The sequence below is a fragment of the Vespa mandarinia genome, chromosome 24, assembly GCF_050613455.1.
Source record: "Vespa mandarinia isolate Hongniang chromosome 24, ASM5061345v1, whole genome shotgun sequence".
In the NCBI taxonomy this organism is placed as follows: Eukaryota; Metazoa; Arthropoda; class Insecta; order Hymenoptera; family Vespidae; genus Vespa; species Vespa mandarinia.
This window is the reverse complement of record NC_140833.1, coordinates 1,037,501-1,051,779: the sequence shown is the minus strand read 5'-3', so window position 1 is coordinate 1,051,779 and position 14,279 is coordinate 1,037,501. Positions and strand designations below refer to the sequence as shown.

Below are 14,279 nucleotides of genomic sequence, written 5' to 3'. Positions count from 1 at the left end.
AAAAGAAAAAAAGAAAAAAAGAAGGATTAGATAAAGCATAGAAAAATGTGATTCGGTGATTGGTCGACGAAATAAAAAGAAATCGTAATTGAACCAATAGGAATACGTTTATCATCAATGAGAATTCGACGATACGAACGTTAAGAGCCATTAAGGGAAAAGCCTACTACCACTCCATTCGTCGATCTAACTTCAGTGATATCGTACCGATTTCTTCACGATCAGCTGATTATTGTTTTTCTTTTTTCCCCCAGAAAGAGAAAAAAAAAAAACCTCATAAAAGTTATGTCAGTAGAGAAATTTTCATTGCGAATTCTAGATAGTTAATCTTACACAGATACATAGTGAAAATAATAGAGAAAGAAGAGGAAGTAAAGAAAAAAGGGAGAAAGAGTATTAACGACGATTAAATGTGTCAATGACAAAGAGTGCGTCTATGCGTATGAGTGTGCGTATGTATTCTATTGCTATCATCACTGAAAGGGTCTTGAAGTTGATCGAAGGTAGAAAAAGAGTAAAAAGAGATTGACGTTTCGCGGGTGGGGTGACATCACTGTTCCCTTGGCACTGTTGTCAGTCGCTCACAGAATGACGCAGTAGACAGTTGCGCGAGGGTGGCAAGCGCCTCGCGGAAAGAAAAATTACGGCTCTTGTCGCGAAGTAAGTTTTCAAGATAAATCATTTCTTATTATTATCGAGTGTTTCTCAGGAATTTATTGGATCTTTGTATATGAAAAATCACTTCCTTTCTTATCTATATCTGTTCTTTTTCGTCTTTTCTCTGTCTCTCTCTCTCTTTCTCTCTCTCTCTCCTCTCTCTCTCCTCTCTCTCTCCTCTCTCTCTCTCCTCTCTCTCCTCTCTCTCTTTCTCTATCTATCTTTCTATCTATCTATCTCTCTCTTCTCCTTGGAAGAAGAAGATAGAGAATAATTTTCCTTTGTTGTGTCACGGTCACATTATATCCTGCATCATATATTACGATCGCAATACGCCTACGCTATTGGATTCTTCAAAAGCGTCACAATAAAAGCGTTCAACCAAATCCAGTATTTCACGGACAAAGACAATTTTTATTGTTTCTTTCTCTTTCTTTCTCTTTCTTTCTCTCTCTCTCTCTCTCTCTCTTTCTCTTTCTCTCCCACTTCCTTCCTCCTCTCCTTCCTTCATTCGTTCATGTCTCTCTCTGTTCCTCTCTCTTTCTCCCCTCCTCCCCTCCCTCCCTCTCTCTCTTCTCTCCTTTTCATTCTCCCCACCTTTCTTTTTTTGTCTTTCTCTTTCGTCGACCCTGAGTGGGTTCTCTAGGAACAGCTGTGTTGAATTGTGCAATGCCGTTCGACAAGCAAAATAGACCTCCCCACTGCTACCGTCTTTACCAATGCACTTTCCCACTGCAGCGTTAAATAATACATCGGTGACGTACCAATAAACTTTCGGATGTTAGCCTGAACAAGTGCGTTAACACTTTTGTGTAATGCTGAAAAACGCGACGGCGGTAAATTACTTGTTTATTTATTTTTATTTTTCTTTTTTTTTTTATTTTTTCTTTTTATTTTTTTTTTATTTTTCTTTTTTTTTCTTTTTTTTTTTTTGTTTCTTTTTTCTTTTCTTCTCTTTTTTTTTCTTTCCTCTTCATATTTCCATTTTGAGCTATCCCTCGTACACGATAATAATTATTTATGAATTAAAATATATTTTATTTTTTCTTTCTTTCTTCTATTGAAAAATTATTAATTCATAATATTCTTTGCGAAGAAAGACGTTCAATTTTTTTTCAACTTCCTTAATCACCTACGCTGTTTTTTTTTTTTTTTTTTTCTTTTTTTTTTTCCACATATTAGGCTTTAATTTTTATCTAGTCATTCGTATCTAGAAAGAGAGAATAAATATGCTCTTATTTGTTTACTTTTCAATAGTCATTTAAAATGTGTGTTTTATGAATAGTCACGCTTCGTGGAAAAAAAAAAAAGAAAAAGGAATGAAAATATTTTGAACTGCGTAGTGATTTAAGGAACAAAGAGAATTATATTAAAGTCTATTTCATACATCGACATAATAATTAATGCTATTTCTAATCAATGAATGAGAATTCGATACGTACGACTGGATCGTTGAACTCAACGAAAATGAATTTATCTTTGTTATCGGTATCATGTTCGGAAGTTAAATATACCCTCTTGACACGCCAAGGAATATTCGCGATTATGGGAACATTAATGCCTGATTATAATTTTAATCTTTATGTTACAATTATAATTTAATTTGAGAAAAAAAATTCCACCTATTTTTAACTTATAAACAACAATATATATATATATATATATATATGTATATGTATATATATATATGTATGTATATATATATATATATATATGTGCATATGCATGAAACGGTTAGTAATAATACGAAATATGACTTTAGTAGTATCTTTTAAATATCGCGTTTAACGTATTAACGAATATATGAAGTAAGTTAAATAACTCAAATTATTTTTTAATTATACATTGTTATCGCACATTTATAAATGATTATTTTCTAAATAATTAATTAATTCTATTTATTTAGTTTTCTATTCGAATAATATTTATTATTAAATCAATAAGACCATAAGAATAAATGATATAAAAATATTTGGTTATAAACATTATATTAACAAATAACTGAATAATTATAAAGAATAATTAATTAATTCCTTTTTTTTTTATATATTTTTTTATAGAGAAAATAATTGCTCATGAAAGAAAAATGTCTGCTGATTCACCAAGACGTAGTGTGCATAAAGGAGCTCAAGTTGTATCACCTCAGCCAATAGTTGATCGTTCAATTATTGATAGTGTTGCTGGAATTATAAATGATATAGTTCCACAGGTTGTACTTTTAATCAAAAATATTTAGTTTTATAAGAAGTTCTTTCAATTATCTATTTATATCTATTAGATATTATCCTTTCAGGCATATACTACTACCCCCAGCACAGATAACAAAGAATCTATAAGTTGGGCTAGATTTGAATATGCAGATATAAATGATCCGGCGTTATATCCTGATTTTAATGAAGGTTCAAGTACACCACCATTGTTGTTAGTACTTGGGTATTCGACTGGTGTACAGGTTTGTACTTTGTTAGAATTTTCATATCGTTGTAATAATTATATAAAAAGTTATTTAAAGAAAATATGAACATTTAAAATATTATTATATTATCAAAGCTTTTTAACTTTTCTCTATAGGTATGGTTAATAGCAGCAACGGGAGAAGCAACAGAAGTGTTATCATGGCGACAAGGAATAGTGCGTACCTTAAGAATTTTACCAAATCCGAAGACTGACTCTGAACATGCTGATCCATATGAACCGAAACGGCCATTAGTAGCGATATGCGACTCGGCTGGACCGGGACCACAGTTTTGCAATATTAGTTTCATTTCGCTAAAAACTGGCGAACAAACTAAAAACATAAAGTTTAAAAATCCTGTCTGTGACATTCTGGCAAATAGGAGATCCATAGTTGTAACATTTTTAGAGAAAATTGCTGTCTTTGATGCAAGAACATTTGAGGATATTTTAACAGTAACTACTTGTTATCCTAGTCCTGGACCAAATCCCAACCCTGTCGCATTAGGAACCAGATGGCTAGCTTACAGGTAAGCATATTATTTTTGTTTCTTTGTAAATATTATTTACAATCTTAGAAGAACGTGTGTATATATATATATATATATATATATATATACACATGTATTTAATATTGTTAATTACAGTGAAAAGAAATTATTGCCTGGTAGAAGAAGCAGTGGTGGCTGCGAGGGTGAAGGTGTACAAAGTTACACTGCAACCGTTTTATATGCAGCGAAGTCTTTAGGAAAAGGTCTACGTGGGTTAGGAGAAACAGTAGCATCGAGTTTAACAGGAAACTCAGTGTCACCATTAGCTGTTAATAATATGGGCAATGATGTAACACAGCCAGGTGTAGTCATGATTTTAGACCTACAAGCTGCAAAGGAGGAAAAGGATTTGGATGATACATCTATAGAGACAGTAATTGCTCATTTCACTGCCCATAGTGATGCGATCGTTGCCATGACTTTTGATTTAACCGGTGCATTATTAATGACGGCTGACAAACGTGGACATGATTTTCATATATTTAGAGTTCAGCCTCATCCTGGTGGTCCTACACTGGCAGCAGTTCATCATCTTTATATTTTGCATCGCGGAGATACCACAGCTAAAGTACAAGTAAGAAATTATATTGTTTTGTCATTTTTTTTGTCATTACTTCAATCTATAACAATTTATATTTCTTTTATCGTAGGACATGACATTCTCAGCTGATACTCGTTGGGCTGCTGTTTCAACCGTTCGGGGAACTACTCATGTTTTCCCAGTTGCACCTTATGGTGGATCTGTAGGAGTGAGAACTCATTTGACTCCACATGTAGTAAATAGACTTTCACGGTTTCACAGAAGTGCAGGCTTAACGGATGATGGTACCAGATCTCATTCTCCTGTTTCTCATACTGAATTACCTTTATCAGTCTATCCTTATTCCAATCCGAGACTTCCACCATATCCTCATCCAACAATTCTGCACCCTTTAGCACAAATTAGACAGCCATCTTCATTGAATCACGTCAACAGCCAAGCTCAACCACGGTAATTTCTATTATTATTGACGCTGATAAGCCTTATTTTTATGACTTAGATTTTAGTAAAATACATATAAAATTTTTATATTATAAATTGATCTTGTTCAATTTATAATAAATATAAATTAAATTAGATTGTGCTAGTATATGACATAAAATAGTATTAATTATGGATTTTATTTTTATTTCTTGTTCCGTTAGACCACAGCAAAGACAGCGGCTTCATTCTGACGATAGTGGTACTTTACCTTTAAAGATATGTGCTTGCTTTGCTCCACCTAGAGCTTGGATTTATGCGCAAAGAGATTCTGGTAGCAAGGTTGCAAAAAGAGCAGTAGATTCTTTGTTTATTATGGCATGTCATGGAAATATGATACAATATGATCTAGAGCCTAAACCTGCTACTGGTATGTTTTATTTATTGTAGCAATATTGAAATATATTTAATAAAAAATATTGTATATGTTAGTATGGATATCTTATTGGCAAATTACACTGTTTTTGATTAAGACAATTTATTACATATAGGAGTACCAAAAGAAAAAGTGTGTGATGATACAATGATAGAACTAGAAGTTGAAGCTAAAGGTCAATGGCCTCTTCTAAGGTCTCCAAATTCTATGGAAATTGTACCACCTTTAGCATTATCAAGTTCTTTATTTAGCGTCTCTACTGTACCCAATAATGTTCAGCCACTTGATACAAGTGAAGATGGTTGGTTAAGTCAGGTGGAAATTGTAACGCATGCTGGACCACATAGACGACTATGGATGGGACCGCAATTTGTTTTCAAAACGTATAATGCACCTAGTGGGTTAGTTATTTCTTTTTAATTCTAAGAATTTTTAAACAACGTATCATTCTTTAAAAATGACCAACTATAAATAGATTTCACAAATATGATTAAATAATTGATGTTAAACATCTTTGCTTAAAATAGGATTCTAACAATAGCAACTTATTATTAGGGTTTCTGTAAACTTGGTAGAAGCGGAGGCAGTAGAGATTGGAATTACAGGTGGTTCACGCCCAGCAAGATCAAATCCTGTTAATATGCCACATGCAGCTTCTAGACCTTTAGTTCCAGTTGTTATCGATGGATCAGGAAGTAAGTTTTTATATATATATATATATATATATATATATATATATATATTAAAATATATAAATAAGTAATGCTATTAGTAAAGATTTTAATATTTTTTCAAACATATTCATAATGTGTATACAGAAAAGTTTAAGAGATTCATCATTCTTTTATCTAAGTAGCCATTTATACATTTATATATAATTATATATAATTATATATAAATCTATATGAATCTATATAATTATATATAATTATATATAATTATATATATTTATATATATATATATATATATATATATATATATATATATATATATATGAATCAGTGTACTTAATTAATATGGATTTTAGGCAGTTATGAACAGTCACCAAGATTTATGGAAGCTTATGGAGATTCATTAGATAATGAACATATTGGAGTTGGCAGTGGTGAAAATCAATTAAGAGAAGATTTGGCAGAAGCTATGCTTGAAACATCAATTGCTCCACATCGTGCACCTGGTAAGTAATTCTTGAAAAAAAGAAAAAAAAAAAAAGAAAAAAGAAAAAAACATTTCATATCACTTAATAATTTAATTATAAAATCAATATGAATTTTTGTATAAATTGTTTGGATTACTTATATATTAACTCCAGTTCAAATATTGTCTATCATATGGAGTAGTTGAATATGTATAAAGCACAATATAGAACCAATAATAGTAAATGTATACGTTGATTTGATTAGATGTTAAATGGATAGTATAAAACTCATATTCTCACGTTTGAATCTAACAATGAAACAAATCCATTATAATCTTATTGTTGACTAAACATGCTTGAGTCATTAAGATGATGCTCTCTTTATTTCTTTCTTCCTTTATTTATTTATTTATTTATTTATTTATTTATTTATTTATCTGTTTATTTATTTATTTTCAAATTTCATTTTAATTCTAGCCATTTTTAGAAAATAATATGTAAAATTAGAAAGCTTGTATAGTTATGTGCACGTTAAAAGCTAGTACACATCACCATGTACTATTTTCCTTCTCAACAAATAATGTTTACACTTATAAACATTAGGTGAACATTAGTATGTATTTTAAATATGACCGTACAATTTTTATATAATCGATTGAAAAAGAACAATAGAATTTGTTGTAATGTTTAGTAAAATTCTATAGTATATATAATAGTATATCACTCGATTCGATATATCCCTTGCGAAAATAATAAATAGAAACAAATAAAAAAATATAAAACAAAAAAAAAAAAAGAACGTATCACGAAAAAGAATATTGACGCAATTCTGATCTCTGCACGGGGTGAAAGGATGGTCGCTTGCATCTTAAGAATTGTACACAGAACTGGCCAGAGGCAGGTATCTTCGTTTTTATCCCTATAACTATGTCTGATCACTAACATATCACAACACGGTATGAAAAAGTCTGTAAATTCAAAAACACACTGGAAAAATTCTATTCAAGCACTGTACGTTACAATTTTCACTAACCAGTGTATATAGTTTCCAATTAGATAGAGCCTAAAAAGGGACTCTTAATTTAACATTTATGTGTTTCCTAAGTATACAGAGAATACATATATTTCCTTTCTTAATGCTTTATTCCAGCATTAGAGCATTGGATCAGCAACGTCAATGCTTTTCCGGTGTGCAGTGTGGAAAGTAAATCAAATTTTTAAAGGGAATATCTAATGAAAAAAGAAAAAAAAATGATGAAGCAATTTTGAAATTAGAGATTTTTCCTTTCGTATATAATACGCTTTGCCAGCACCACCGTTCGCTCTCGTCGCAGTGCTCGTGCTATAGTTGATTCGTTGTTCTTTTCTTTCTTTTTTTTTTTGATAGATTTTTCTTCTCATTTTCTCTCTCTCTCTCTTTCTATGTCTATCTATCTATCTTTCTTTCTATTTCTTTAAAAACCCAAACATCTTTAATGCCAACTACGACAAGAGTATACTTACGTGCATCAAAGCAAAGTTGAACAATACGTAACTCGATTTTGATACCTGCCAACGGCTTTTCTGTTATCAGGGAGGCGCTCGGTATTTGAGAGGGTGGGTCAGCCAGTAACTAAAGTCGTCAACCCTCTTGGCACCGTGATAACCGTGTCTGCTGACGAAGAGGACGTCAGCTCTAGTCAAGAGTTCGATTCCGCGGAGGAGAGTCTAGTTCCTGAAGCACCGAGGAGCGTTTGTGCAGAAGAGGGGCCGGCCTCGCTCGGTGATCTTGAGCCACCGTGTTATCAAACGTTACGTGATCTAACAGAGATCTGTGCTGAGATGCGTTCCGCAAGCGAGCCAGCTATTGACAGCGTACCAGACGAGAATATTCGAGATATTAAAGAAAGAAAGGAGCTTTGCGTCGAAGTGGCATCGATGAAGTCAGCGGGGAATTGTTCTATCGACTTCGAGAGAGAGGACGCTTTTCGAGATGTTCCAAGTGGCCTGAGTCTTTGCGCTGAACAAGGTGAGATACCGAGCAGTCCCATGACAGAAGCCAAAGAAAGTACTGCTCGATCTAAAAGAAGTAATAAATATGAACACGCTGAGACTCAAGAGAAAAGCATAGCCAAAGCTAAATACGTTGTTAATTATGACGAGGACAGCGTCGTACTAATGGAGAACAGGCTGTCTTGTGAAAAAGCTAATCCTCAAATGCGAGTCAAGAATCAACAAACCTTCTCTTCCTCCTCATCCTCTTCCTTCTCCGTCTATTCTTCTTCTTCTTCGCGGCATCAGAGTAAAGATGCTGAAAAAACAATGAAGACCTCGAAACAACCTGTTAAAGAATTGAGAACACGAATCGACAAATACATTGTAAAGGAACAAGATGATAGTGTCGTTATAGAAGATCCTACTCGGTGTAATACAGATACAAAAAATAATTGTATCGGTAAAAAACATTGCGATTTATCGAAAGAAGATGAATGTAGATCAAATGATGAATGTGCTTCAAAAACCGATCATAAGTTGGATCAAAAGGTAACTGAGAATATAAAGTGCAAATCCAAATCAAAGGACACAGATACTATCAAAGAATCAGAAGGTTGCTGTGGCAGCACTGATCGATCTTTCGTAGAATTAGATAAACCTAATGCTAATGATGACGGTATTGCAAACGTCGAATGCAAGGAAGAAAACGAGACAATTCCATCGGACGATTTTAATTCTATGGAGTATCATTTGGTAGATAACAATTGTCCCATCAAAGATTCCACAGTGTCCGATCATTCGGACGAGGATATTGAACATATTCAACGTTCGGAATTAATGCGTGTCCGTGAATCATCCGATCGTGAGAATTCAGAAAAATTCATGGATTTACCTAGTTATTCCGATTCCTCGCCAGTTACACAAAGGAAAAATAGTAAAAGTACCATATCCGACGATGATCTGGAATATATACATACATCGGAACTTGTAGAGATACCTGATAATAAATATAATTTAGGAACGACGTCCATCAGTAATGTGGAAAAATCTGACGAGGATTGCTCTATATCGTCTAAGGGACAGAGTAAACATACATTGTCCTCCGACGATGATCTCGAACATATTCAGCATTCCGACGTTTGCGTATCCCCCTTAGAAACAACAACAGCAGCAATAACAACAACAACAACAACAACAACAACAACAATAATGTGTCCAACAAAGGCGGACGAGCAAAATCCTAATGTTAAATCACAAGAAACCATTCGTAGTTCCAAATCGAAAGCTACTAAAAGGCGAAAAGATATTTTTGTGATTGAAGATAACACGACCGACAAAGTAGAAGTAAGGGTTATGGTCGATCCTACGGACAAATGGATTGCATCGAGTAAACATTTCGATAAGAAGGCAACAGAAGAAACTCAGCAAATTGCTATTGGCGAGAAACGTTTTGGTTCTCTAGCTAAAGTCTCTTCAGAGACTATTCGCGGGGAGCATACAGCGAGTAAATCGAAAGGTACGAAAAAACGAAAGGATATCGTCGTTATAGAAGAAGATTCGAAAGAGATTGGTAGAGTGGAAATTCAGAAGCATTGTTGGTCAATATCAAAAAAATGTCAAGAAAAGAATATCAATGATGAAACTCAGAACGTTGATCTCTCAACTGTAGTATCAACGTCCAATCAGAAAAAAAGTACAATTAGTTTTCCAAACGTGCAACAAGAAAGTATTCAATTGGAGCAAACGTGTAAATCCAAAATCAATAAGAAACCGAAGGACATCATGTGGATGGATATACATGGTAAACAAGTTTGTAAGATGAAAGGAAATAAAAAGAAGAAGGATGCCGAGGTGATCAATGAAACATGGATAACAGAGTCAAATCTTTTAGAAAAAGATCCGACCGAAGATCTGGAGAAAAAATGTGAATCGTGTGATCAAGAGACTACAAGAAACAAATCCAAAATTCTCTCTGAGGAACTCGATAAGTGTTCAGATCAAGAAACTACAAGTTTTTTAGAAGATCCGACTAGAAGAGGCAATGATTTTGAGATTATGAAGATGAATTATATGCATAAAGTCAAAATGACTTGGAATCAGATGTCGTCCCGTCATAAAACAGTTAACACGATCGCGAAAAAGCCAAGGGATGGTTTAAGAACAACCGACGCAACCGCTTTCGATGCGAAACCATTGTATTATTGTTCGCGAAAGATAACAGCTGAAAAATTGCAAGAAGCAGCTGAGGAATTGAATACGAATGCGGAGATGGAAAAAAAGATCGAGGAGTTACTCACTAATAATCCGAGGGTTTCAATATTTAAGAAAAAGAATCTACCTATGATCGAAAGTGAAACTACTCGTAAAGAATCATCTGATCTCGAGCCATTGGTAGAGGTCGAGGAGAAATTGGATGAGAAATTGAAATTACAAAGTACGTCTAAAGTCGACGAAAATTTAGACGACGATACGATTAAAATAATTAACGAAGACGATAAAATATCCGAAGAAGTTAATAAAATCACGGAGGACGAGGATATAATAATGGTGGTGGACGAAGAGAAGATTAATTATGAAGAAGATGAAGAAGAAGAAGAAGATATTAATCCTCCGATGGAATCTACCTCATCCAAAGAGAATTCACCTGAATCTGATTATCAGCAAGAGAAGAGGAGAAGCGATTCCGATCAAGATATCATACCTGAACGACGTTCGAGCTCGCCCGACGATTTAAATGCTAATGGTAACGCAGCGTCCGTCGATGTTGAAGGGGAGTTTACTGATAGAAAAAAATATGTCGAGAAAACAAGCGTAGGTTGTATAACGTCAACCTTAAGTGCCACAAAGAAAGGCACTAGATCAAAAAAGAAAAAGCGTAGATGAGTGGAGGATTGCTGCGTGGATGTACCCAAGGCTAGCCTTGCTCTTTATATATTGTTAATGCAAGTGACCGGAGTAGATTAGCATCGATTTAACAAAATGCGTTAGATTTTTATCATTCTCTGCATTGTATCATAGTTCATTGGGGGATGGGGGTGAGATTGGGTGGGTGGTGTAAGGGAGGAAAGAACGTATGATTTTTCGAATGAAACAAAAAAGAATCAATCGATTGGCATCATCGTTAAAATATGATTTTCTTTTTCAAGATCATATATATATATATATATATATATATATATATATATACTTGAAGTATATAATAGAACGATATAATATATTTGCAGTATTATATTACTCATTTTTATCTATTTCACTTAACGGGATTATATTAAATGTCGCTTAATACAAACAATAATTGTTTTCACGTAAATATTTGAGCTACTACTCTATTGATTTTTGTATTAATAATTATATTGCTTTAAAGAGCTTCTCTCGAGATATATTTATAAATTCTCGACACAGTAGTAAATATTTCAACAGCTTTAGTAACTAGATATTTCGATCGATCTTGGATATTGTTGAAATAAAACAAGAGAGATCATTGATAGTATAGAGCAAGAGTTAACGATCAATCATCCACGTAGATCGGTGCGATATATATATATATATATTTCTTTATATATATATATATATATATATATATATATATATATAAAAGGAAAAAAAAAGAAAAGCGAATATATTGATAATTTAATTATATATAAAATGATCATCGCCCACGGCCATTAAGTGTTCATTTACGGGGAAATTGGCTAACTCGTAAAAATTATTATCCTCTTGACATACATATACGATCATCTTCTCTCATAGGATTTTTCTTTCATGAAATACTCCGATTGTACAAGGTGTCACGTTAAAATCATTGACCAAAGATTTTATCTCAATGCGAGTCGATGCTTTCTGTGAAAGCTATGTATAGGCTACAAATTTATGCGTATATTATTATAATAAACGACGAGTTCTAATCGTTTATTAATGATTTTCTTTTTAAACCGTACAACGTAACGGAAGGAAAATCTTATCGAGAGGGACGAATAAGTTAATTTTATTTAACTATGAACAAATTTACGAGAGTATATATTCGAGAGTAACTCGTTAAATATACATACATGCATACATACATATTTATTTTCATTTATAGATAAAGCGGTCGATTATTTTTTTAAATAATCGTAGGTAGATGATTTTAATGGTCACGCTGTACATACATACACGCGACTTATAAACAAACAAACAAAAAAGAGCATCCATCGGTTTATTATTTATTTCGTTTTGTGTGGATAAAAATATCTCCGATGTTAGAAAAAAAAAAGAGACGGATTTTTCTTCTATTTTATTTCTATCGATTTTTTTAAAAATCATCATCCAAGTTCTCTCTCTCTCTCTCTCTCTCTCTCTCTCTCTTTCTATATATATATATTCTTTCTATATATTCTCTATATATATATATATATCTCTATCTCTCTCTCGCACATTCTTTACCATATTCATGTGTCATAATAATTAATATTTATTTTATTATTATATTATTATTAAGATGACACGATTCAGATTGCGGATTAATGATCTATTGATTTACCGCAGTAGATATCTCGAATTGTACAAATTGATTGTATAGATCATATTCGATTTATTAATCTCAAATCGTATTATTATTTCTTTTTTTTTTTTATTTTTATTTTTTAAATTATTATAATTTATGAAATGGAGAACAAATTCATCCAATAAAATCTTTCGTATTATATTCTTATTTAAATGAAACCGACACATCTCATGTCAATTATCAAACTCGCGTGATTTTAGTGATCATATTTTTTAGACTCTCTATACGGATAGTTTAGAGAGAAGAAAGAAAAAAGGATTAAACTTAACTAAATGAAAAAGATATGTTTATGTGTAAAAAAAAAAAAAAAAAAGAAAAAGAAAAAAATAATAATAAATAAATAAATAATTATCGTGATCGTGTAGTTGTACTGTGAATTTCAAAATTTAATACAATTCTCAATTTATTACTGCCGCGCCGAGAAAAATATTATTATACGTGCAACGACATGATTTTGAGAAGCAATAAAAAATAAAGGAAAAAAAAAAGAAAAAAAGAAAAAAGAAAAAGTAAGATACATTCTCTTTAAATTTATTAAAATATTACAATGTGTACAAAATCATTCGCATAAAACTAATGATTAATACAGCAAGTTTTCTTTCGTCTTATTCTCATCTCGTCATATTTTATTAAATAGATCTATAGATCTTCGTTATTAATATATTTATCGACACGACAGATTAGGCCAATTTCGCTAAAGTATGTTGTCAAATGATGTGTTTAATTTTTCTTTTTCTACTTTTTTCTTTCTTTCTTTCTTTTTTTTTTTTTTACGTATTCAAAGTGATCATAATGTCTCAAAAAGTTTTCTTAATTTATTAAAAGGTCAAAGAAAATATTATTTTCTTTAAATTTTATAAATAATGTAGTATTATTTGAGATATATTCATAGTGTATATATATATAGTACATTATTTTATTCAATTATTTGTCTCTCTCTCTCTCTCTTCCTTTTTTTTATTTTTTTTTTTTTTTTACATAGTAAATTATTTTATTTAATAGTATATATGAGATATATAATATTTTCTTTTAATCTCTGTTTTCTCTCTAACTCTTTCCCTATTTCTCTTTTTCTCTTCTTCTATCCTTTATCTATTCTTTACTCCTATGCATTTTCATGTATAGACAGTAATGGGCAAAGCTATATGCACGTTAGTCGAATAGCATGTTTTAATTAAATGCGTTTCTGAATGTTGCCGAATAAAATATTTAAAAGCTCTCTAAATTGAAAAGAGAATTTACCAAACACACAACAATAACAGCAACAACAAAGTAAAAAAAATTAAAATAAAATAAAATAAAATAAAAAAGAATAATAATGAGTTTGTAATGTTCGTGTTTGTGCTGTGTATTCACAAGGCAGTGAAAAAGAAAGAAAAGAAAAAAAAAATAAATAAATAAAACGTGTATATGTAGTTTTTAAAGCGTCGATGATAATCGTATTTCGTATATAATTATTGTTATGTCAGAAAAAATAAATTGTGTGAATGTTTTGAAAACTAAGAAGGAAAAGAAGAAGAAGAAAAAATGATGATGATGATGATGATGATGATGATGATGATGA

General features: G+C 31.9%; 1 protein-coding gene and 1 long non-coding RNA gene across 3 annotated transcripts in view; one reads left to right on the top strand and one right to left on the bottom strand.

Annotated features, from left to right (window-relative positions):
• The first annotated feature begins 176 nt into the window (after positions 1-176).
• Positions 177-14,279, top strand: part of LOC118442757 (uncharacterized) — a 15,046-nt gene continuing 943 nt past the window's right edge. Inside the window, exons 1-11 of one of the 2 annotated variants that reach the window (XM_035868769.2) lie at positions 177-660; positions 2,718-2,866; positions 2,951-3,109; positions 3,229-3,641; positions 3,759-4,236; positions 4,313-4,653; positions 4,848-5,053; positions 5,175-5,460; positions 5,615-5,754; positions 6,088-6,237; positions 7,772-14,279. The exon at positions 7,772-14,279 is cut by the window's right edge and continues 943 nt beyond it. In XM_035868769.2, the coding sequence (XP_035724662.2) occupies positions 2,744-2,866; positions 2,951-3,109; positions 3,229-3,641; positions 3,759-4,236; positions 4,313-4,653; positions 4,848-5,053; positions 5,175-5,460; positions 5,615-5,754; positions 6,088-6,237; positions 7,772-11,055 (5,580 nt within the window). In that variant the 5' untranslated portion in view covers positions 177-660; positions 2,718-2,743 and the 3' untranslated portion in view covers positions 11,056-14,279. Of the gene's footprint in view, positions 661-894; positions 1,494-2,717; positions 2,867-2,950; positions 3,110-3,228; positions 3,642-3,758; positions 4,237-4,312; positions 4,654-4,847; positions 5,054-5,174; positions 5,461-5,614; positions 5,755-6,087; positions 6,238-7,771 lie in introns of those variants that run through there. The other variant, XM_085663978.1, reaches the window with a different exon arrangement.
• Positions 8,125-14,279, bottom strand: part of LOC146872256 (uncharacterized) — a 15,070-nt gene continuing 8,915 nt past the window's right edge. Inside the window, exons 2-3 of the long non-coding RNA XR_014983558.1 lie at positions 8,418-8,488; positions 8,125-8,257 (exon numbers count right to left, since the gene is read on the bottom strand). This is a non-coding gene — a long non-coding RNA (uncharacterized LOC146872256). The remainder of the gene's footprint in view (positions 8,258-8,417; positions 8,489-14,279) is intronic.